The 23,028-nt window shown below is 56.5% G+C and overlaps 1 protein-coding gene across 2 annotated transcripts; it reads left to right on the top strand.

The window, feature by feature from the left end:
- Positions 1 to 10,379: 10,379 nt before the first annotated feature.
- BAK1 (BCL2 antagonist/killer 1) lies at positions 10,380 to 22,662 on the top strand. Of its 2 annotated transcripts, XM_061362963.1 has the most exons (7): positions 10,380 to 10,597; positions 14,669 to 14,786; positions 19,277 to 19,412; positions 19,507 to 19,650; positions 20,506 to 20,560; positions 21,590 to 21,770; positions 21,878 to 22,662. In XM_061362963.1, exons 1-7 carry the CDS (start codon positions 10,418 to 10,420, stop codon positions 22,102 to 22,104), a joined length of 1,041 nt encoding a protein of 346 aa, XP_061218947.1. In that variant the 5' UTR covers positions 10,380 to 10,417; the 3' UTR covers positions 22,105 to 22,662. The 2 variants fall into 2 exon arrangements, with proteins under 2 accessions (XP_061218947.1, XP_061218948.1); XM_061362964.1 differs by lacking the exon at positions 20,506 to 20,560 and having other exon boundaries at positions 21,878 to 22,114.
- Positions 22,663 to 23,028: the final 366 nt, after the last annotated feature.

Genomic DNA, 23,028 nt, shown 5'->3' with positions numbered 1-23,028 from the left:
GAGAAGGGTTAAGCATCACTCGCCTTGAAGACACTTTGTACTTGGGTTTAAAAATACAGCAATGCCCCAGTGGCTCAGCTCTGTGCAAGCTGCAGGTATATTTCCACACTTGAGCCAATAACCTTCCCCGAGGGAAATTTAGGCTTTTTATGATTAAAAGGGGAAAAAATAATAGTGGGGACTTAAATATAGTACAGAACAAGAGAACAATTAGCAGTTGCTGTGGGCGACACCAGGCCAAGTTTGGGACAAACGCTGGGGTTGTCTGGAGAGCAGCAGGGCTGGGGACACAGGGATCAGCCCTTGGGAAGGTGCAGTGAGCCCTTGGCTAATGGCCCTATGGAGCCCAGAGCATGCGAGCAGCCAGCCAGGGCTGGGCACACCTCTTGGGCAGGATGGTGCTTTCTGCCTTCCCTTTACCAGGAGCAAATGGCAGTGTTTGCCCAGGCTAATAAGCAAACACAAGGTGGTGTGGGGTGGAGCAGGAGCCCGGCTCTCAGCTGAGCCCTCACCATAGGCCAGGAAGAGCCCCATTCCCCATCCCCATCCCCTCTGGTGCACTGCCCATATCTCTGCATTGCACAGCTTGGCCGGCGGCTGCCCCATGTGTTCCACTCAGTGCCCATATGCAGCCATCACACAACCTCCTCCATGCTTACACAACCCTTGCACTCCACATCAGCTGCTCTGTTGCCTGCTACAGTCATGCCCATGGGAGAGCATCACTGGCAGCTTTGTTGGCTCATCTCCGAGGGCACAAACTCACTCACAGCCTGGGCAAAGCCTCCCGTTACAAGCCCAAGCCCTCCTCAGTCCCGTACATCAGCCCAGGGCTCAGACCAGGCTGCCTCCCACGGTCCCTATCAATGGGTAGATGTCAGGAGCAGCTCCAGAGCACTACTGGAATCAGATCAGACCAGTGTGTCTCAGCCCCTGAGGAAATCCAGAGGGATCTGCTGCTGGCTCCAGCATAGAGGAGCCAGCAGCACAGCCTCTTCTTTCAGCAGCTCTGTTGGAGCGGGATTACCACACCAAGTAGCATTTCCTCTGCCTTCAAGAGGACCACACGGGCCCTTTCGCCTGGCTTGTGCTCAGCACACAGCAATGAATGAACATCTTATCGGAGAGCAGAGGGGAAACGCTCTCCAGCTCCAGGCGGGATGGGCTCAGTGCCCACCGCTGCGTGCTGCTGGGATGCAGGATAGGATCCAGCTCCAGCCACTGCCTCTGAGCTGGGGACAGGGATGCTCCACTGGGCAGGATTTAAACAAGGTGCACTCCTGCACCCAGACCAGCTCCTTGTGTGGTGGGTCTGGTCTGAGGGGAGCAGGGACACATGGGAATGTCACAGGGAGAAGGGACAGAGCACAGAGGACCTGGCCTCTGTTTCTGTCTGTAAAGTTTCATATAAAATGGCTGATCTGAGGTTCTTTGCCTCCTCCCTGGCTTTTTGAGACAAGTTAGTGCCAATCAGCCTAATTACAGCCTGCGCTGAGATAACCACATGCTTTCCTGCTGAATGACAGGCTGGGTCACCGCATGGCTCGGGGCCAGCGCCAGCTGTCTGGGCCAGGCCACTGCCTCCATCACCATCATGGGGTCACATCCCAAGGGATGGGGGGCACAAGCAGACGCTGCTCCCTTCGGCCAAGGGCGTGCTGAGATTGCACCAGGCAGCCCTGCCTGCGCTCAGCCTATGGGCTCCCTCAATGCCACAATGAAAGGGAACACGCTGGGAGCATGGTCGCAGTGCAGGATGCTGGAGAGTCCCTGTGCATGCAGCATGGCAAGGGCTGGATCTGCAGAGGGGGCTCCCCAAGCTGCTGCTGGGCTCCCAGCACCCTGGCACAGGGGGACTGCGGGGACACACAGTGAGGCCCCACACAGGGCCTGGTGCCCTTTAGTGTGGGGATCCCACTGTGCAGCTCTGCCCAGGGCTGTGCACCCCCAGGGCTAAACCCACCCCAGAAGGATGGCACAGGATGCCCTGCCAGGGCTGGGCACACAGGGGCACCCCAGATGCAGCCAGCACACCAGGTACCAGGCTGCAGAACACATTCTTGCTCTCATCCCAGCGATGTTTTGCTGCCTCTCCCTCTGCTCTCAGACAAGCCCTGCACTGGATGGGGGAGCAGCTTCCCAGGGTCACATCCCTCTTGCATATGCCCTAATACAGCAAATCCCCCATGAACCAGCTGCCTACCAAAGACCCCACACACACACTGTGAGTACTCACCCCACAGCTGCACCAGCTCAGGCTGTCGGAAGGAAATTCCCCCCAGCCCCATAGGAAACATCACACCCAGATCCCTCCCCTTTAAATGCTCCCCACCCATCACTGCAATTAAAGGGCTGGGGTGGGATCACCTCCACTCACACACACTTGGATGCTGCTGGGCCAAATAATTGGGCTCTTGGCTTAAAACTTGCTCATCAAAGAGAGAAAGGGAAGGTGGGGTGTGCTGTAATGGTGCCTCATTGGGCACGGTCCCACTCTCATGGAGATGGAGGCACCAGGTGAGCGGCATCATTGCTCCCAAACCCCTCTCATCATGCTGGAGGCTGGACACAAACCCTGGCAGCAATCGGCTTTGCAGCGGACAAACCCTCACAGCTGGTCCCAAAGCTGTGGAGGAAACAGCCCCACAATAACCAGCCTGAGGTCTGATCTTGAGGGACAGGGCACAGCCAGTCCTGACAATGATGCCTGCGGGTGTGAGCAAGGGCAGGGGAGCCGGTGGCTCTGCCTGCAGCCCTGCTCCAGCCCTTCCAGCAGGATGTGTGCAGGCAGAGTGCCGGCCGATCCGGACATCCTCGAGCATCCCAGGGATCCACATGCACCTCCTCGGGATGAGTCATGCTGCTGTGCCAGGGCGGCTCTGAGGCAGCTTCCAGCAGCACAGAGGAATGCATTGAACAAAGACCCAAAATCCCTGTTTGTTGTAGAGGGAAGAGTTAGTCACGCCTGTGCTCCACGCTGCTGAGTCACCCAGCAGCCAGCGGCCCTGGGCTAAGGCACTGGAGAGGGTGGGAGCCACTGTTTACTGCCTTCACATCTGAATCAATCAGGAGGTTGTGACGATGCCATAAACCGCGACAGTCGCAGGCTGAGAGCGATGGGGAGCAATTGGGCAGAGTGGAGGAGTTAAAGAGAAAGGGAACCGTAGCAGAGGTTTATTTGCAGGAGCAGAGCTGGCTTTAAAAATTATAGGTAACATTATATTGTGTTTTATATACCGCCAGCAGACCCCAGAGCTCTTGTGTGTGCTGCGGCAGGCACAGCTCCTTCCTGCCTGATTCAGAGCAGCAGCTGGGCTGGGATTGCTGAGGGCATCAGCAAAGGCAGCTGGAAGTGGGCAGGGACTGCTTGGGGCTGTCCTGAAGCAGCGCTGCTTCAGTGCAGCTGATGAACAGCAGGCACAGGGGCAGGACACAATGCAGAGAACCATGGAATGCTTTGGTTGGAACGGAGCTTAAAGCTCCTCCAGCCACGGGCAGGGACCCCTTCCACTGGAGCAGCTTGCTCCAAGCCCCTGTGTCCAACCTGGCCTTGAGCACTGCCAGGGATGGGGCAGCCACAGCTTCTCTGGGCACCCTGTGCCAGCGCCTCAGCACCCTCACAGGGAAGAGCTTCTGCCTAAGAGCTCAGCTCAGTCTCCCCTCGGGCAGGTTCAAGCCATTCCCCCTTGCCCTATCACTACAATCACTTCACTGGACTTCCGAACTCGGACACAAAGCATGTGTAAAGTGCTGGTAAAGTGAAGTTTTCTTTATCGTGGATGCCAGCTTAACATCCAGCATTTAACTTTAACACCAAAGGCTCAAGTCTCCAATGACTAATGTTTCCTTTGATCAGAATCACAGCCGTGGTGAGCAAAATGCCCCAGTGCTGCTGGGAGGGGAGTGTGAGCAGCAGCAGCCTGGCCCCGTGCAGGACACACTGGAAATGATGCACTGGATCTCTCCATGAGGTCAGGCTTTTGCGTGCTGCTCCTCATCCCAGCTAGGAGCATTCCCAGGGCTCTGCAGGGATATCCTGGGTCCCTGCTGCTTTCCCCATTGCATGAGACCAAGGAATCCCTCTGGGAGTGATATGGGTGCAAGTAGAAAATAGGTGTAGCTGTAGCCTGTATCAGCAAAGGGGTTTGAATCATTCCTGAATGTAAGGCAGGAATTACATGTCCTGGTAAAAGCAGCCCTTGCTGCTGTTGTGGGTGAGGCAGGAGAACTGCTCAGCCCCTGACACGGGAATTTCCTACCCATGGCTATCTCAGCCAGAGCTCGGTTTCTCTCATTTGATGCAGAAGTCAGAGGGTTTCCTTGAAAACAGAGTCTTTGCTTGGCACATCTCCCTGTGCTCTGGGGCAGGGCTGCAAGCGCCCTGTGTTGGTTACATGACAAAGTCCTTCTCAGCCAGGACAACACCATCAACAGAGAGGAACGACTTCCGAAGCCCCTCTGAATTCCAGGGAAAGGGCTGTGCTCGGGGAAGTGCCCTGTGTTAGGGCATGGGTTTGGGTTTTCAAACTGGCAGGCTACATCCTTAGGGTTTCAGATGTGGGGCACAGGTTGTTGAGCTGCGCAGTGATTTCAGAGCACCTGAACTAATGGGGCCTGAAGCTGGAGGTGACCTCCTAGGACCTCCCAGCCACCATCAGGATACAAACGGGTCATCAGATCGAATACATCCCTGTGAGTCCATAGAAGCCAGAATCCCTTTCTCAGGCTGAGGATCCGGATGAGTATTTCATTACAAATATTCTACTACATTGGCTCCTCTCGTTGTAAGATCCAAGCATCTCACGTTTGTAATGCAACTTTACAGCAGCTTTGTGAGACCAGGAATCTCAGGCTGGAAATGATTTCAGGCACCGGCCATCTATTTTACTGTGTGCTGGTGCAGCATCTTGCACAAAGGAGCCCATGACTGAGGCTTCATGGTGCTGCTGAAGATGCAGAATAAGCAGAGTAAGACCATGCAGCTCAGGACGAGGTTGTGGTGAAGCACAGGATGATGCAGTCCCAGCAGCCCATCTCTCTCCACAGCAGTTGGAGCACTCATCTCTGTGCTGGATCCTCATCTTTCATCAGCACAAGGGAGGACCATCAGTTTGCAGAGGCTTTTCCATCTCACACCGTTCGTGAGCAGCCTCGCTTGCTCTAGCACCTCACCACTGTTTGTAAGCCACCTCCTTAAAACGCATCGGGCAGGATGTGGGAGCATCACGTGGACCTGCAGCTTCTTGTCAAGGCAACGTGCCCTCAAAAGGTAGAGCAGAATAACTCACCAAAGAGCCCATTTCCAGCTGCCTGCCCTGAGCATCGCCAAGGACAGCTCCGTGTGGGTGTCTCCACCTCCCTCCGGTGCAGCAGGAACAGCGCAGGGACAAGGACCAGGGATGCTCGGATGCTGTGGAAATGACTTGCTGCCTCTGCCAGACCCGATTTAGCCGACACCAGCTGCTTCCCAGAGGTGCACATAACCCTGAAATGAGCTGCTATAAAATGACTCAGCCAAGGCAAACCCTTCCTCCTCACACCTCGTGCTGGTGTTTGACATATGACCTGGCAGAGGGAGATTGCTAACAATACCCACATTTTATATAGCACTTTGGGAAATCTCAGATGGCTTTTCACAGAAGTCTATTTGGAGCTCAAGGCTTCTGAGGATGTGTCAAGGACAGAGAGTTTTGGTACCCAGGGTTTATTGCCAGGATGGATCTGCTAAACCACTCTAGCAAGAAAGTACTGATGGCTCTGGTTAATTTGCCATTGTTAGGGTCCAGAGTGAACCCCCCAGAGAAGATCAGGGAGCTTATCTCTCTCAGCCAGGGTTTCAGGTTAACCAGCACAGTTTAGATGCTCAAGCCCATTTTGTGATGCACCCCAGAGCCTGGCAGGAGCACGAGGTGGCTGTGGGAGCATCCCATGAAGAGCCAGGCCAGGAGCGCTGTCTGCTGGTGGGAGCATCAGCCTCTGGCAACCAAGGCAAGTGCCTGACCCTTGGGAAGTGCCAAGAGGGACCCAGTGAGGGCTCATGCGCTGGGGAGCACTCAGGAACAGCCCCGAGCGGTGCAGAGGAGCTCCTGGGGGGAGCTGGTGCAGGCACTGCAGGCTCGGTGCGGGGCAGGTCACTGGGTGTGTGCTTCCTGGCATACAATTCCCAGATTAGCAGGAGCCCGGCTGCCAGCAGCTCCTCCGTGAATGAGCTGAGGTCAGTGGTTCCCAGCGCTGCCAGTGAGGATGGGGCATCTCCTGCCCTGCACCCAAGGGGAAGGGCAGGGACAGGACCTCCAACCCCTCTCCAACCTCTCTAAGAGGTTGTTTTTCCCCGAAGGGATGGAGTTAAGCACCAGCCAAACCCATCTCACTGCTCCTTTCACAGTGGGTGGGGAAGAGAGGCTGAGACCTGGCTCTTCTTAGCCTAAAATTATGAATAAAACCCTTAAAAGCCACAGAGCGGAGAAGATGAAAAAGCTGGAGGGTAAAAGAAGGGTTGGGAAAGGAGAAAAAGTAATTCAGCACTGAGCTCTTTAATAAGGGAAAGTGAATAATCAGAGGGCCAAGTGAGAACAGTTTAGTCACGCTAAGGGCTTATTCTAAATACATAAATAAGTGAATTTCAAACCAAAGCCAGGCCGTGCCAGCAGGGGGGTGAGACTCACCGGTCTTTCCCAAGGAACAGGAAAGGAGAAAGCAGCCAGGGAAACAGGGTACGTTCATTACAGAGAAACACAGGGGAAGGAAGAGGAAAAAGCTGGAGCTGAGGAGCTCTTTGGGACAAGCCTAAGCCCAACCAGCACCAGGGTGGAGAGCAAAGAAGCAGCAGCACAGATCTCTCCACCAGGATGGCTTCTGAATTGGCATCTGAATGATGCTTGTGAATTGGCATCTGAATGGTGCTTATGAATTGGCATCTGAATGATGCTTATGAATTGGCATCTGAATGATGCTTATGAATTGGTATCTGTTTGCAGACACCCCCCTTAGAGGCTGAAAGGAGCCACTGTGCTGCTCTCGGGACCAGCCCCATGCCCTGAGCCTCGTGGCAGCCTCCCCACTGAACCCGGGTGCTGTGCTCCATGTCCCTGCACGCACCCAGCAGTGTGAGAGCACTGCTCAAGCAAACAGGACGGCGAGTCCGTGCTGTGAGACAAAGAACCCACCTCCACGCTCCCTTTTCCAATGCTGTTTGGGAGCTTCTCACCCCCCCTGCTGCAGCTACTGGAGACAAGACACGGAGGAAGGAGACGGGATGCTGTGGAGGGACCCCAGGCACATGCTCCTGGTGGGCAGCGAGGGCGAGCAGCCCCATCCCCACCGCCCAGCCGTGCTCTTCCTGTGCACGGAGTGAAGGAAGTGGCTTTTTCCGCTCCCGTGGCTGTCCCTGCCTTGGGGAGCAGCGCGCTGGTGCTCAGCTGCCCTCATCCCGCAGCGCGGCAGTGATAACCAGCACGGATCTGCCTCCGCAGGGCCCGGCTCGGAAACTGCCCGTTTCCTCTGCACTGCCTGGTGCTGCCAGAGCCCTCGTTAGCTACGGCTCGAGAGGCGTTGACAAGTACAGCGCTGACCCGTGGGCTGGTCTGGAGGGGAGGAGTTGGTGTGCAGCCTTACGGGAAAGGGGAAACTGAGGCAGGGAGCGCAGAGCCAGTCTCTCAAAGGGGAGACTTAAAACCAGGCCTATTTAATAACTATCCTCGACTGAAACGTGCTGGGTTTTATCCTGCAGAAGCCACCAGCTTTTCTATAGCAATTTATGGACCTGTCAGGGTTCAATTTTAAGCATATGGGCCTGAGTGCCTTCCCTGTGGCCAAACAATGGCTTGGTGGAGGCAGGAATACAGCTGTGGCCACAGTGAACCATGGTGGCACATGGCACAAAGAGAGATGCGCCATGTCAGTGTTCCAATGGTGTTTTCCTCTTCTATACTGACCTCAGCCTTTCCAGGGGTTCCTGTTCCACTTGCTCCCAGCTTCTCCCAGAGCATTCAATGGTCTCTCCTCTGTCTTCAGAAAACCTCAGAGAAAGAAATACATCAGAGAGACCTCCCGAGTCCTACAGCAAACTGGAATAACACCCTCAACGTGTCCTCGCTGCCAGGAATTGGCCCAGATGCTGACTGCTTGGCCACATCACCACAGGGCCTTATAAGCAGATTGTCCCAAGCTTGCTGGGGACAAGGGTGTAAAGCAGGAAGGTCTCGGAGTCCCTGCCCTCCTCTTGGAAGCCCACACAATGGCGTCAGCCCTCTGACGGATACACACAGACACACTTACACCCCGCCTCCATACACATACAACTGGTTATCTGAAGGTGTGTTTATAAGTTACTTTGTCCTGAACAAATCATAACCTGACAGCTCTTCCAATGCCTGAAAAACACAAGCTGGCTTACACTGGCTTCTCTGGACACAGCAAACAGACGCTTTGATTAACATCTAACATGCTCCAATAGCTATTATAGGAACAAGGCCTAGATTTGTTGGGGTCTGGGTTTATTTTTAGTCAATTTGATAAATCTGGTGCGTGCAAGAAGCGCTTTGCCTGAAGCCTCTTGTTCTCTGCTCATCCAGAGCCCAGAGAGAGCACAGCCAGGATAAACTGAGCATGGAGACACTGTGGGCTTGGCACGGCAGCTGAGCCCTGCAAGGAGCTGGGACACACAGCAACAACCTCAACCCTGGGCGCTTGACACTGCCACCACCTTTAACCAACCGGGAAAGGGGCCTTGCCTGCAGAGAGGAACCAGGAGGAGACCCTGTGGGTAACACCCGGTGAACAGCAGCAGGTTTGCTGCTCCTTTCCATACCCCAGCATCCCCGGAGAGCCACCACCGCTGCTGAGCCGGGTGCCGCGGAGCTGGACCGGCTCCCTCCTACCGGGGAGCAGCTTCCCCTTGAGTCGCATCCCGCGGTCCGGGCCGGCCTGGCGCCGTTGGAGGTCGGACAGTGCCACCTGGTGCTCCGAGGAGCGGCTGCCCCAGCAGGAGCCGCCGCTCTGCCAAGGGCTGAGGGATGCGGCGGAGCTCCCCGCTCAGCTCCCGACCAGCACCGCACCGGGGGCAGGACCCGAGGAGCCGGGGTATCACCGGTCTCTTTGCTTCACCGCGCGTCCCGGGCCATGAGGCTGCAGCAGGGACGGAGAACAAGGTTGTGTCAGTGCTGGCAAAATGTCTCTGTGCAACAGCTTCGAGCTGATGCGATGCTAACTCCAGCAGCCGATCCTGACAAACCCTCTCCTTCTTCTTCCCCCCTACCCCTGCCATGTCAATTCATCATCCAGCGATCTCGGAGCACTTCAAGCAGTTGGGCAGATGCCTCTTGACACAGACGGGGAACTGAGGAAAACAAGGAAAAAACGTTGTTCCAGGGGGATACAAATCCCAGCAGAGCTCCCATACCCAAAGCATTCATATGCCTCCTGTATTTTCCAGGCAGCAGCAGCAGTAGCACGGCTCTGCTGTACAGCAGGGAAATCTGTTAAGGAAACATCTTTATAACAGCTTCAGGCAGCTCCCCAGGCCTATGGGCAAGCACTGCCCTGGAGTCTGCTTTGCTGCCTGGAACAAGAGGTTGGCAGTATCTCAAAGAGGTGCTTTAATGCTCTGCACCCCCGTGGAGAGGGGCCTGCTCTGTCCTGGATGGATGCGCTGCACCTTGCACAGCCCACATTCCAGCACAGCAGCTGTATTAAACCACAGCCCTTCTGCCACCCCAGCTATTTCTTGCAGCTCCACTCAGTCCTGTACCTTCTTCAGGGACTCTCAGAGCCCTGACCAAGCAGCTGGAGCCTGTGCTCTGCTGCGGATGTGTTTCTGTGCTGCAAACCTTCCCCATCCACATTGTCTGGATTGGTGATGCCCATCCTGCTCCATACATGGCCTCCTCTGGCTCGCTCATGCTGTCTTGAAGATACTTGGATAAATGACCAGCATCCCTGACCTGACCCTCACAGCAGCTCACAGTGTCTATAGGGCCTACAAGAGACCTGGAAAGGGGCTTGGGACAACAGCCTGTAGGGACAGGCCAAGGGGAATGGCTTGAACCTGCCCGAGGGGAGACTGAGCTGAGCTCTTAGGCAGAAGCTCTTCCCTGTGAGGGTGCTGAGGCGCTGGCACAGGGTGCCCAGAGAAGCTGTGGCTGCCCCATCCCTGGCAGTGCTCAAGGCCAGGTTGGACACAGGGGCTTGGAGCAAGCTGCTCCAGTGGAAGGGGTCCCTGCCCGTGGCAGGGGTTGGAGATGGATGAGCTTTAAGGTCCCTTCAACCCGAACCATTCTATGGACCACGGCAAACCGGGTGCCTGGGTGCGATTGGATGCGCAAGGATGGGAAGGGATCATGTCCGTGCCTGCAGCTCGCCCCAGCCGGGCAAGGCGCCTGTAGAGGGAGCCTGAGCCCGCCCGGCTCCTCCGGCGTCAATGGTCCGGGGCTGGGTTTCGGGGCTGGTTTCTTTCTCTCTCCTCCTCCCCGGCCCTGTTCGCTTCCTTCCCCCGCGACCGCGCTCGGAGCAGGCAGGAAGGGAGGCGGCGGGATGGGGCCGCTGCCCGCAGGGATGCGTTAGTGCCCGGACACCCCAGCCTGGGCCCCGCCGGGACGCGGTGAGTACCGGGACCCCCCCCCGAGGATGGGTTATCCCTTCCCACCGGGCCCGGCCGCGGCTGCGCTGCCCTGGGAGAGGGATGCGGGAGCCCCGGCAAGGCGGGAGGGGGGCACAGAGCCGCGGGGCCTCATCCCGCACGGCCCCGGATGGGGATAAAGCAGCCCGGGGAGCAGCAGTCCGCGGGTGCCGGGGCTGGAAGCGCTCCCCGGAGCTGATCGCTGCCCCAGACAGAGAATATCGCTTCTTTTAAGGCTATTTCCCCAGCGAGAAGCGGAGGGGGGGATGTTTCTGCCCTTGCCCGCTGCTGTGATGGCCACGGCAGCATCCCCGTGCTCGGCCTGAGGGGCTCAGCGTGGCCGTGGCTGTCCCGATGTGTCCCACAGCGCTCGGTGGGAAGCGGTGTGCCAGAGGGAGGACCAGGGTGATGGTGACCAAGGTCCAACTCACCCCTCTCTGGGCTGCGGCGCCGGGTACAGCACGTGTGGGTTTGTGGGCTTGGTTTAACGCTAAAGCGGGCAAACAGTGGGCAAACCGAGCACACTCACCTGTTTGCTCCCCTAGGCCAGGCAGGGAGGATTCTCCCTGGTCCATGCAGGGATGGCAGCAGGGCACAGGAATCCTACAGGATCCCAGGCACGCCAGGTGATGGAATCCCTCCCATGTAGGGGCCCAAGGCCAGACCTGCAAATTGCTCGTCCCAAAGGATGCTCCATGTGTTTTCTGGAGCCAGATTCTCATAACTTGTCAGGGGGTGACTTTCAGAGCCCCATAGCCAGGCTTATTCATAGGGTTATGGCTGCTCCTGCAGCATGGAGATCTGCCTCCTGCCCTAGGCCAGTCCCATCATTCTTCCTGCACCCAGGACTCAGGCTCTTCCCCTTGCAGAAGCATTAGGAGATTAGTGAGTGTGTCCTAAGGACACCCATGAAATGGGTCAGAGACCTTTAAGGAAAGGAGATGAGAATGAAACGAGAACCAGCTGAGGCAAAGGTCTTCTTTTTTATTAGGGAAGCCTGGCCTGTTCCAGGAAGGCTGGTTCTTTGCCTGGCCTGTACTCATGAATAAAGATAAGACTCCTGTACCCATCTTGGAGGTGTTGCTGATTCCATCTCCTAGGTGCTTTCTGCTGCTTTTAACCCTTTGCAGCCTCCCGTGAGAGCAGAAGGTCAGAGAGGAGCTGGATCTTCTAGGAGCTGCTGAGAGTTAGGCCCTGCTCCCCCTAAGCTGCAGCTCCCCAAACCCTCTGTGAGCCTTGTCCCAAGTCCTGAGAGCCTTCACTTTCTGCAGCCTTGGGCTGTCTTTATGTGTGTGGGTGCCATATCCTGCTCCACACCCTCCCCTGCTCTCTTCCAGCATCGTCTCCTCATAATAAAATGGGAATAGGACAAACTTTAGAATCATGGAATCATTTAGGTTGGAAAAGACCTTCCTTTAATAAAGATAACCGAGTCCAACCATTAACTGAACGTTGCCGAGTCCACCACTAAACCCTGTGCCATGTCTATGCATCTTTTAAATCCCTCCACCACTGCTCTGAGCATCCTGTTCCAGTGCTTGACAGCCCTTTGGGTGAAGGTGTTTTTCCAAAGGGGCAGTAGGCTGGGATGCAGGAGGAACGTGGGCAGCAGCGCTCTTGGTACTAGAGAGGGTGGTCCTAAGTGCTTGGCCCCCCAGCAGAGCCTGGCAGTGGGCATTCACTTGGCTTGCAGGAGTGGGAGTTTAGGGGCTCTCGGGAGCAGCAGCACAGCACTGGGACATAGCTGCTGGTCCCAGCTGTGCCAGTGTGCAAAGGGGCTGTGGGATCATAGAGTCATAGAATCATAGAATAGTTTGGGTTGATAAGGACCTTAAGATCATCAAGTTCCAACCCCCCTGCCATAGGCAAGGACAACTCACTCTAAACCATGGCACCCAAGGCTTCGTCCAACCTGGCCTTGAGCACTGCCAGGGATGGAGCATTCACAACCTCCCTGAGCAACCCATTCCAGTGCCTCACCACCCTTACAGGAAAGAATTTCCTCCTTATATCCAATCTAAACTTCCCCTGTTTAAGTTTGAACCCATTACTCCTTGTCCCATCACTACAGTCCCTAATGAAGAGTCCCTCCCCAGCATCCCTATGGGCCCCTTCAGATGAGGTCTCCACGCAGCTTCCCTTCTCCAGGCTGAACAGCCCCAACTTTCTCAGCCTGTCTCCCTGTGCTGCAAGAGCAGAAAGCGCTGCAGGGCGCGTGGAGAACGAAACCGAAAATGAAAGTTCCTTGCACATGACAGCCCCAGTTGAACCTGCTGTTTCCGAAGGGCTCGCCAGGCAGCAGTGCGGAGGATCCGTGAGGCAGCCGCTGCTGCTGCACCGGGCTCTGCTCCCTTTGTACATCAGGAACTCCCTGTTAGAGCCGGGGTCTGGGTGATGGGCTCATGGGAAGTGTGGCTGGTACGGACCTAACCACCAAACCGAGCTCTTTGGTTGGCTTGTCTGCATCCTCCCCATCACCGAGCACAGCCTCCGGGGCGGACGGGCCTTTGGTTACCCACGAACGTGCGGCCCTGGCTCCCCTCGAGAGGCACCAAGGTGGGCTGCGGATAGAGCCTTGCTGCTGGGGATAGCAGGAGGCAGTGCGGGAGGGTTTCCTCTGTGGAGGAGGGGACGGAGGCACGTGCATCCGCTCAGAGCACTGAGCTGCCTCCACCACGTCCCAGTGCAGAGCGGAGCAAGGAGAGGAGCAGCTCTGAGCTCGGGGCTGGGTGAGTGGGAGCCAGCCTCTTCCTGGCTTTGCTCTCGACTGACGACCCTCGTCGTGCTTCCAGCTTTTCCTGGGATGGGGATGTTTGAGGTTGGGGAGGAAAAGGGAATTCCTGTCCTCGGAGGGAGGTAGGAAAAAGCAGCATCTCCCTCTGTGCGTGGCTGCGGCTGGGGCTCCCTGGATGCAGCTACTCAAACACACGGTGGCTTTCCACACCAGGCCGATGAGCTTCACGCTCCCAGGTCCCCTTCCCACCTTGGCTGCTGGCTGTACTTCCCAGTGCTGCTTCTGGGCTCAATCTCTGTTTTCTCCTGATGATCTCCAGTGTGAGGTTGTAAGCACGGACCACGTGCCGCGCCTCTAACTCTGGCGCCGGTGGTTATTTACCCATCACCAGCACTGCTTTTGTTTGTGCCTGGGGTACAGTTGAGATTCCAGGGTCTCAACGTGTCGTCATGACTTTAGATGTGGCGCGAATCAGAGCCCCCACCAGTTCGGCCTGGGAGCAGCCTGAACAAGTACTGGCATGCCGGGAGCTGCAGTGATCTCTTCCGCCCTGACCGCAGCTGCGTGGCCCCGCTTCCTCCTCTCTCAAAAGCAGGGCTGAGGGCAGGGTGATGAACTGCAGCGAGCCCTCATCCGCAGGTCTGGCCTTAGGCTACCTGCGAAGTTCGGGGGCAACGTGAGCTGTGCATTTGGTTCTTGTTATTCTGAGAGGAGCTCAGGGTTAGAACATAGAGAACAGGTGGGACTGGAGCCTCTGGATTTAGGAAACCGGAGCTCATCCCTTGTGGAGGTCGCTGTGGCCATGCATTGGTTTGCTCCTGCTGCGCTCCGAGCTGTCGGAGCTGGATTCAGGCAGCAGCGAAGCATCAGCTCCAACACCTTCTCCTGGTGGAAACAGGGAGTCGAGGAGCCCTTCGTGCTGGGATCTTTGCTTTCGTCCCATCCTGAAGCTGCTGCTGTGGTCCAGGCTGAGCAAGAGCCCATGGCGCTTGCTGAGCGGGCCAGCAGGTTTCCAGTGAGGATGAGGAGGTGAAGTGGGGCAGGGAGCTGGGTGACCTTCTTCGCCTGGCATGTGACTGCCTGCAAACACGTTAGTAAGGAGAGTCAGGAAGAGAGGAGAAATCCAACCAAGGGACCTGGTGTGGGAGGAGCCAGGTTGCTGGTAGATAAAAGCAGGGCCCATTGCTCCTCCAAGCACTTGCCTATGCCAAGGGGCAAGTATGTATGTGTTTGAGCCCAGTGGGCAGGTATGAGGGAGCCAGGGGCTGTGCTGGCTGCTCATCATCGGGGTCACTTACTGTCTGTCACCGTTGTTCCAGGTGAAGCCAAGGCACCTGAGCATCTCTGCAATGGCCTCAGGGAACGATGGTGACCCGCTGAGGGACTGGGGACGGCGGGGAAGCAACAGGCAGAGGCCATCACAGGAGCTCAACTCAGGTAAAAAGGTTGCTGTGATTCCCTTCCCCTGCAGTGTTTCTTTGGGAAGATGGGGGTTTTCATACCGCCAGGGCCCTTTGCAAGGTCAAGGTAACAAACCAGCTCCATAAAGTTATGCTGGACTGAACTGGGAGAGCGCATTCCCAGTGCTTGTGGAAGATGCTTGGCATTGGGTCAGTGTGATGGGCAGCAAGGGGGCACCGAGCAATAGGGCTCAGGGAGCCATGGGGCTGGTGCCTGGAGTCATTCACCTTCCCTTCCCTAAGGGAAAGGTGCTGGGTGTTGAAAACACCGCAGGAAACGCTCCTGCTCTTGTAGCTGGGTTCAGTGGTGCCGCAGGGTGGAATCGGGTCGCTGGGTGCCCTGGCAGAGCAGTGATGAACAGTTACAGCCCACCCCCAGCAGCAGCTCCGGCCATGACGTGCATGCAGGGCCCAGCAGACTGTGTAATTGCGTCTCACAGCAATGGGTGAAACCGGGAGCGGGGCCGAAAGGATGCCAGGAAAAACCTCAGCTCCCATTTCATGTCCAAGGGCTCAAATGCCGCTGCACAGAGCTGCTGAACGCGGGTGGCTTCTTAACCTGCTCTGCAGGTGGACTTGTAAATAAGGCTGAGTCACTGCAGTCTGTCAATAGTGGAGATTAGACCCTATACCCGGCTGTTTATGTATCTGAGCTCAGATCCAGCTCAGAGCGGGTTTATTGCCCCGATAATGTTATTTAGACTCTGGCACTGCCTGGACTCCTCTCCATCTCACAGTATCGTTCGTGCCAGATCCTGCACGAGCACACTGGACACAGAAATACCCCTTTCCTTCCATACCAGAGTCTGCGAGGAATGGAAATAAATAGAGCAGCTGTTTACGTATGGTGATTTCCTGTTGAGGCCAATGAGATGCTGATGTGAAAACCAGTGAGAGGATCAGGCCTGAGCTCTAACCACACTGGTTTACAGTCACACTTCCTGTGCGCTTGCAACACTTACTGGAAGTACGGGCATCCCGCTGCTTCCCGAAAGTCAGGTGCTCCATGTGGAATATGGAGGTGGGATCTCTGCACACCTCTTAGGCCAGAGCCTTAGGGACTCCACTGAGAGCAGAAACGTGCAGCTTCCACCAACACGTGCAATGGGGTTACAGGGTGGAAAAAGGCTTTTGTCCACAGGCATTAACCTGGCTTTCACTTAGGGCTCCCTTTGTTGCAGTAGGGAGTGCAGAGCTCAAGGATCTGCTTGAGCATCATTGTGAGCCCTTGTCCTACCAGCCAGTGCTTAGGGCACGGGCAAGGAGCCGCTGTTTCTGTCCAGGCTGGGTGGCAATTTGCACTTTGGTGGTTTTAGGGTATTGTGGACAAAGGCAGGAGCCACCCTGATGCACAGCGTGCAGTGCCAGGTTACTTGGGCCCTGTCATCTGTGCGTGTTTAGTACTCATGTAACATACCTAGAGAGGTGTGAGGTTTGGTCCTTGGTTGTTTGTCATAGCTCTGCACCTGGTATTGCATGTGAAGCCGGTCCTGACTGATGAAGAGTCACTGAGGGACATTAGTTCTGCATCTGTGAGCATCAGCGTGTCTTCATCACCAGAACGACCTGCAGAATGAGTAGGAAAAACGTGAGCTGCCTGTTTAAGCCTGGGTTCTGGTACATTCTGTAGGGCAACCAAAGTCAGTCAGACATACTGCTGTCTGGTGCCCAGCAGATCCTATCTCCAGCACAGGCACAGAGCACTGGACTTCCCACTGAACTGCATCACCAGGTACCTGCTTTCCCAGGGCTGTGCTGGATAACAACTCTGCTATGGAATTGCCTCATGGCTCCTTTGTTCTGGTCTGCAAAGGACGCCCCAAAAGCTCTTTCATAAAGCACTTGATGGGGCAGAGAGAGCTCGATTTCCAGGTTGGAGGTACCCATCCCTCGGAGCATCCGCTGGATGCAAGTCAGTGGATGCACAAGTGGATGCAGGTCAGTGGATGCACAAGTGTGGGACAGGGCTCAGCTTGGGCAGCAAAGTGCCGGAGCAACACCATGCACCTCTGCTCTCAGGTGTGAGCTGTGCAGGACTGTGCCTGTGTGCAGCGTGAGGCTGATCAGCCTCTGGTGCTGATGGCATCGCTGGTGACAGGCAAGCGGTTTCACAGGGGTGGAAGGGAACCCAAATCCACTAACATAGAGCTCATCCCACACCCGAATTGCAGCTGCAGGAGGTGGAGTCGAGCTTCCCCTCAAGGCAGAAATCTCCAGAGCCTGTTCTTGGTTCCCTGGAGCTGTTTCCTCCCTTTGGACCCTGCTGCTGCTTCCAGGCTTGATGTCTCCCTCTGTGCAAACAGATGCACCTCTCGGCATAGTTACTGCCTGTCTCCTGAGCTCGAAAGGGATGCTGCCAGGTTGCATCTGTCATTATTACAGTCTCTAGCAGGGCTATTCGGTTGTAACAAGGTCTGATGGATAACTTTGGTGAGAGCTGCCAGGTTTGACTGCAACGCAGCTGCTCCACATGAGATGGGAATGGTGAGAAGCAAAGGATCTTGCACAGGAATGCAGATGCTGCATGTTGGAGACTGGCTGGGGTCTGTTCAGTGCTATGGGTCCAGGCAAGAGGCTCTTGGGGTGGGTCGGGTCTAGATGCTGACAGTGGAGACAGCAGCATCACTGCTTCATGGGGCAGGAACAGGGCAGGTCCTCCTTTGCACAGCAGCTTGTGAGCCCCTAACACAGCCCTGAGGACCCCCAGAGGAGCTCCAGACTGCTCGCCCTCCTTCCACTGCTGGTACTGGGAGTCCCCAAGGCAAGTTTTGGTCCAGATCCTTTGAATAGGAGAGACAGAGCCCCAGTGGGTGCTGGGGTGGGGCAAAGATGCGTTCTCTTGTCCCTGTGTTACTAAAAGCAGCGCCTGAGGTAATCAGAGCAGGGGGTTTTTGGTACCCTCATTTCCTCTTTGTTCTCGCAGTGTTTGCACGGCCTCTCACTGAAACTGTGACTCAGTCGGTTTCGTTTCTGGCTCTCGGTGCTGTCACCGGCTCCAGTCCGAGGTGGGATTTATTTACCACCAAATAAACCCATGATACCTGCGAAACAAAAGCCATTCCCTGCAAACACCGGGGCTCCTCGAGTCCCCTCACCTTTATTTACCCAACCTGAGCTCCCTGTAACCTGAGTCTGGGCATGACAGCTCCGGTGCTCTCCCTTCCCCGCACCCCATCCGGGGCTGGGCCCATCTCCCTGGAGCCACGTGGATGTGAGCAGCCAGGAAAACTCATCCATGAGCAGTGTGGCACCTTCTTGGATGCAGGGGTTTATTGGGCAGCATCACCAGGACAGTTGTGTCCTCACACCCCAGCCATAGCACGCGGCTCAGGCAGGAGCATCTCTGCATTGGCCTGGCCAATCTGGTGGGTGCATGTAGTGGGATGGTGGGACAGGGTTTTAGCTGCGAAGCTCACCTACCTGGGCTTTGCACCTCATGCAGTGTCTGTGAATCAATGTCCTGGGTGGTGATACAGCCAAAGGAGCGGGGATCTGATCCTTCCACACCATTTCTGTCCACTGCAAGTTTTGCCTCCTGAAAGAGAGCCAGGGAAGAGCCATGCTGCCGCCGGCTGTTTGGGAACAAGCGCTCTAATCCGGATTGCTTGCAGCCAGCTGAAACCCAGCTCTAATCAAAGACATCCCATGACAGAGCGGGTACTTTCCCCAGGAGCAATGCAACGCCTGGGATAAGGGATTGGCCACTGCTGGGATGCAGCTCGAGGGGCAGAGCAGGCGTTATCACCTGGCTGCTCATCTGCTCTCAAGCACAGGATGGGGAGTCACATCCCTGGGCAAGAGTTTAGGGGTTATTCAGAAGCTCTTCTCCTTTCTGTTCCTGCCAGCAGCCCAAGCAGAAGTTCAAACCCTGCCCTGGCATCACTGCTGCTGGGAATGTGAGACTGGGGATGTGCGATTGAGTCAACAAGGAGTCACTAAAATGAGCCTTTTAACTTTGCTCCCCGCATCACTGCTGGTGCCATGCAAGGGCTCGGTCATTGGAGACACTGAAAAACAAGTTTGTTTGCTGAGACGGGCAGTGCTAGGCTGAGCTTGGCCTCCAGTTTGGGTTTGGATCTGAGATTCCTGAACTGGTTTGTGCTGAGCAGTGCCCTTATCAAGAGGTAAAAATACACTGGCAAGCACAAGCGCTTGAACATCTGGTTTGTGTGACAGTTCTGTAGCTGTCTCCTGCCAGAACTGGATTCCCAAGGTGGGCTTGTGCCCCCAGGAACAACGGCTGGCTGCAGAACTATGTTTTGTTGGATTCCTTTTGTGTCACTCCATAAGGCCAATGTTAGTGCAAAGAGCACAAGTTTCAGCTGAAAATAAGGGAATGGTCTCTTTCCAGCTTGGGAAAGGAGGGAGACGAGCTTCTCCCTTGGCTTCTTCAGAGGTTGGAACTGGATGATCCTAAGGTGCTTCCCAACCCTCACTGCTCTGTGATTCTCCTCTTGTCTCTCCCAGAGGACCAGGTGGCCGAGGAGACGGAGGAGGTGTTTCGGAGCTATGCCTTCTACCGCTACGAGCAGGAGAGAGAGGAGCGAGGGGAGGAGGTGCCCGTGGACCAGGAGATCATGGACATCGAGGAGGAGCTGGGCAGGTAAAACTGACCCCAACCGTGTGCCCGTCCTTTAACCCCATCCCAGCTCTGTGACAGCCCCCCCTCACTGACCTGTCTGTGTTGCCCTGGGCAGCACCGGTAGCCAGGTGGGCCAGCGCTTGGCCATCATCGGCGATGACATCAACAAGCGGTACGACGCGGAGTTCCGCTGCCTGCTCAAGTCCCTGCAGCCCACCAAGGAGAACGCCTACGAGTGCTTCACCCGAATAGCCTCCAGGTAAGGCCTCAGCGTGCGCTGGGCACCTCCTCCTGGAGAGGAGCAGGAAGGGAAGGGCAGACGGATGCAGCGCACGCAGTGAGAGCCTTGCGCTGTGCTCTGCACCCTGTCCATTCAAGCCTTGTCCGCTGTCCCCGGGCTGAGCTCCCAGCCCATGAGGGTTCCTGTGGTTCCTGCCTGTCTGCTCCTCCTCCTGTGCACCATTTGGACCATCCTCACAGGGCCATCATCTCACAGTGCTTGCACAAGCTGACACAGTCTGGGGGATGTGCCTGGATGCACAGCCCATGCATCAGTAGCCAAGTGAATGTCCCAGCTCCCCCGCAGGGAGGGACCTGCCCTGGACCAAGGCAGACCCACCGGTGCTCCCACTGCCACTTGCAGCCCTGAGCCAGGCTCAGAGCAAAGGCAGCTGCAGGCTGTGGGCACAGGCAGGTACTCACTGCCCTTGGCGTGGTCCACATAGAGCGGGATTGGACTCACTCAGGATGAAGGATGCTCCACAGGCTTGCAGAACCCACAGCCGCCTTGCACAGGTGATGCTCACCCACCTCACTCAAACACAGCACAGGCAAAGACCTGGACAATGTATTGCCTTGGCTGCCTGAGGTACAGCCTTGGGCCAGGGTGGCCATCAAGGGGTTCCCTACACCCCTGTCTGTAGGGAGGACAAGACACTGCACATCAAACCGTGTGCCCAGGGTCGTGCAGACCAGACCACCCCTGCCAGAGCCGGGGTTGGCACTGGGCTCTCTGGCTTCCCAGGTCCTCTGGCACAGCCCCATCCCTGCGCACCCTTGTGTTTGTGTCTAACTGCCTCTCTCTGTCCTCTTCCTGCTCCCTGTCCTTGGGAAGCCGCTGCTGCTCTCACCGCTTTGCCAGCCTGAGGCGGTTAAGGCACCGCAAACAGGTAAATGACCCCTGGGAATCAACCTCTGCCCCTCTCTGTGCTTCTCTTGTCCCCTCCGGGCTCTGACTTCCCTCTCTGCCACCTGCACGGTGCCATCTCCACAGCAAGGCTCTGCAGTGCTGGTTCCCTTTGGCTGTGCAGACCAGGCCAGGGCACCACGTTAACACACAGGGCCTGAGCCCACTCCTTCTGTTGTTCCGTTTGCTTTCCTTCTTGTTTGACTTGCTGGAAACCAGGAAACACGCCTGCAAAAACTGGTGCAGGTAACTCGGTGCCCAACCTGCCTGCAGCAATGCATCCGTGCCCACCACAAGCTAAACCTGGATCGGGAGCAGGCACATTTGGAGCCCCTCCAGCCCTTGGGGTAATCAGTGTAAGGAAAGGTCAGGCTGTGGTCTTGGAGGAGTTTGTGGAGGAAAGGGAAAGTCTTGCTCTAACATACTTTGTCCTCAGGTATAATTAAACCTCCTTACCTCCAGGTATGACCACATAAGCCAGGGATGCTTTGGGACCCGTGGGTCGTACCCTGCTCCTGGCCACATGCGTATCAGCTACTGAGCTTGCTGCAGCTACAGCCTGACAGCTTAAACCACCACCAGTTTCATCTTCCCTTGTTAACAGCCTTGCCCATGAAGCCAGGGGATGTCCAGGCAGCTGCAGTGCTCTGTTTAGATGCCAACCCAAGGGAAAGGCAGGAAGGCGGCAGGTCAGCAACAGCCACCAGGACTATCCTCTGCAGCAATCCAGGGCCTGTGGCTGTGTGGACAGGATTTGGGAACTCCTTTTCCCCAGGAGATCCCCAGCCTGCCCAGCTGAGGCACAGTGGTTGGGACCGAGGCCGTGTTGTTCTGCTCTGAAAGTAAAACCTGGTTGCGGGTGGCCGCATGTCCCATAGCCACAGAATCACTGCGAGGGGTAGAGCAGCATCCCCAGCCCTGCTCTGCGAGTGGCACCACCTGAGAGCCCTCATCCTGGGGATGCTGAGAATATGAGGCCCGGGATTGACTCAAACCATGGGCTTCCTTTCAGCTTGTTCGAGAGCGGCATCAACTGGGGCCGGGTGATCGCGCTGCTGGGCTTTGGCTACCGCATGGCCATCCACGTCTACCAGCAAGGCAGGACCGGCTTCCTGCGCTGGATCGCCCGCTGCGTCGTGGAGTTCATGCTCCGGAACCGCATCGCCCGGTGGATCGCCCAGCAGGGAGGATGGGTGAGGATGGAGCCGGCGGGATGCGGGATGAGGACAGTGCAAGGTGGGGAGCATGGGGTGGCCCCGGTGGGTCTGACATGCTCTGGTTATTCTCTGTTTCCCCTTAGGCGGCTGCGCTCGATCTGGACAATGTTTACATGAAGTACATGCTGGTGGTGGTGGCCCTGGTCATGGTGGGACATTTAGTGGTACGACGCTTCTTCAAGCCCTAACCGAGGTGGTGGCAGAGGCTGGGGGGGTCCGGCCAAGCTCTCTCAAATCTCTGCTCTGCGTTGATCTTTCTCAAGAGAGGGGGGATTTGAGGAACCTCCAGGAGAGAGCAGCTTGGACCTGAGACCCACCCCAGGGCCCAGGGTCTCTGCCATCCATGCAGATGCCACCAGGAACTATGGAGAGAAGCGGAGGGAGGGAGGGAAGGTCCAACTGTGTTGCCTGCTGCGTGCCTCACTCAGCTGCTGTGGACAGAGCATCGCTGCGTCGGGCAGTGGGGCAGAGCCGGCTCCTCTGGAGACAGGAGTCTCGGGGAGCAAAGGTGTTGTGGGGGTGCCCATGCGTGGGTCCCGTCTGCTCCGTGGGGCAGGCGTGGAGCTCCCCGTTTGCTGATGGCTCTCCTCAAGCCCATGCCTTTGAAGAGGGGTCGCAGCCTTGGGTGCTGCAGTTGCTGCTGTAAGGCACCGGAGGGGCAAGCCAACATGAGCACATGTGGGGCTTGCTTTCGTCTTCCCTCTGTTCCTGAGCGCAGATACTTGAGCCTTCCCTTTCAACAAGCATCCCTACCCCTTTCAAAGGATCACACTGCCTGCTCTGACAATCCATGGCAGTGCTGGTGGGCAGGATTGCCCTTCCAGCACCTGACCCTGGAGACCTGCTGCTCTCCCATGGCTGATGCGGGTGCTGGAGAACACCAGCAGGTTTCCAAACACTAAAGGCTGTGGGGTGGCTGATGGTTGGTGCGGGCTGGCTGCCTGCCCTCCCTCCCCTTCTGCATCCACTCAGTAGCTTCAGATGCTGGCAGATGAGCAGCCCAACTGTGACCAGTTGGTCTCCCTTGTTCCCAATGGGAGCCCTGGAGTTGCATCTCCCCCCTACAGCAGCTCTTTGCCTCCTGAGCTCAGCTGGGCAGGATGGTGCAGACGTGCTGCGGTTGAGCCTGGGGCTGTGGTGCTTTGTAGCTGCCTCTTCTGGGCACAGCATCTTTGGGAAGTGCCTTGACCTTGTTCTGTTCGTGACTAATGGTTAAACAGGACTTTGGGGGAGT

This window comes from Neopsephotus bourkii, unplaced genomic scaffold (assembly GCF_033783945.1).
Source record: "Neopsephotus bourkii isolate Nb327-2 ecotype Australia unplaced genomic scaffold, CSIRO-AGI_Nbou_v1 NB_1139, whole genome shotgun sequence".
Lineage (NCBI taxonomy): Eukaryota > Metazoa > Chordata > Aves > Psittaciformes > Psittacidae > Neopsephotus > Neopsephotus bourkii.
This window is presented reverse-complemented; position numbering and strand designations above follow the sequence as displayed.

Coding starts and splice junctions, on each gene's coding strand:
- BAK1 (XM_061362963.1), top strand. CDS start 10,418: ATGGTCCGGGGCTGGGTTTCGGGGCTGGTTTCTTTCTCTCTCCTCCTC. Junction 10,598..14,668: donor CTGGGCCCCGCCGGGACGCG/GTGAGTACCGGG, acceptor CCGTTGTTCCAG/GTGAAGCCAAGGCACCTGAG. Junction 19,651..20,505: donor TTCACCCGAATAGCCTCCAG/GTAAGGCCTCAG, acceptor GTCCTTGGGAAG/CCGCTGCTGCTCTCACCGCT.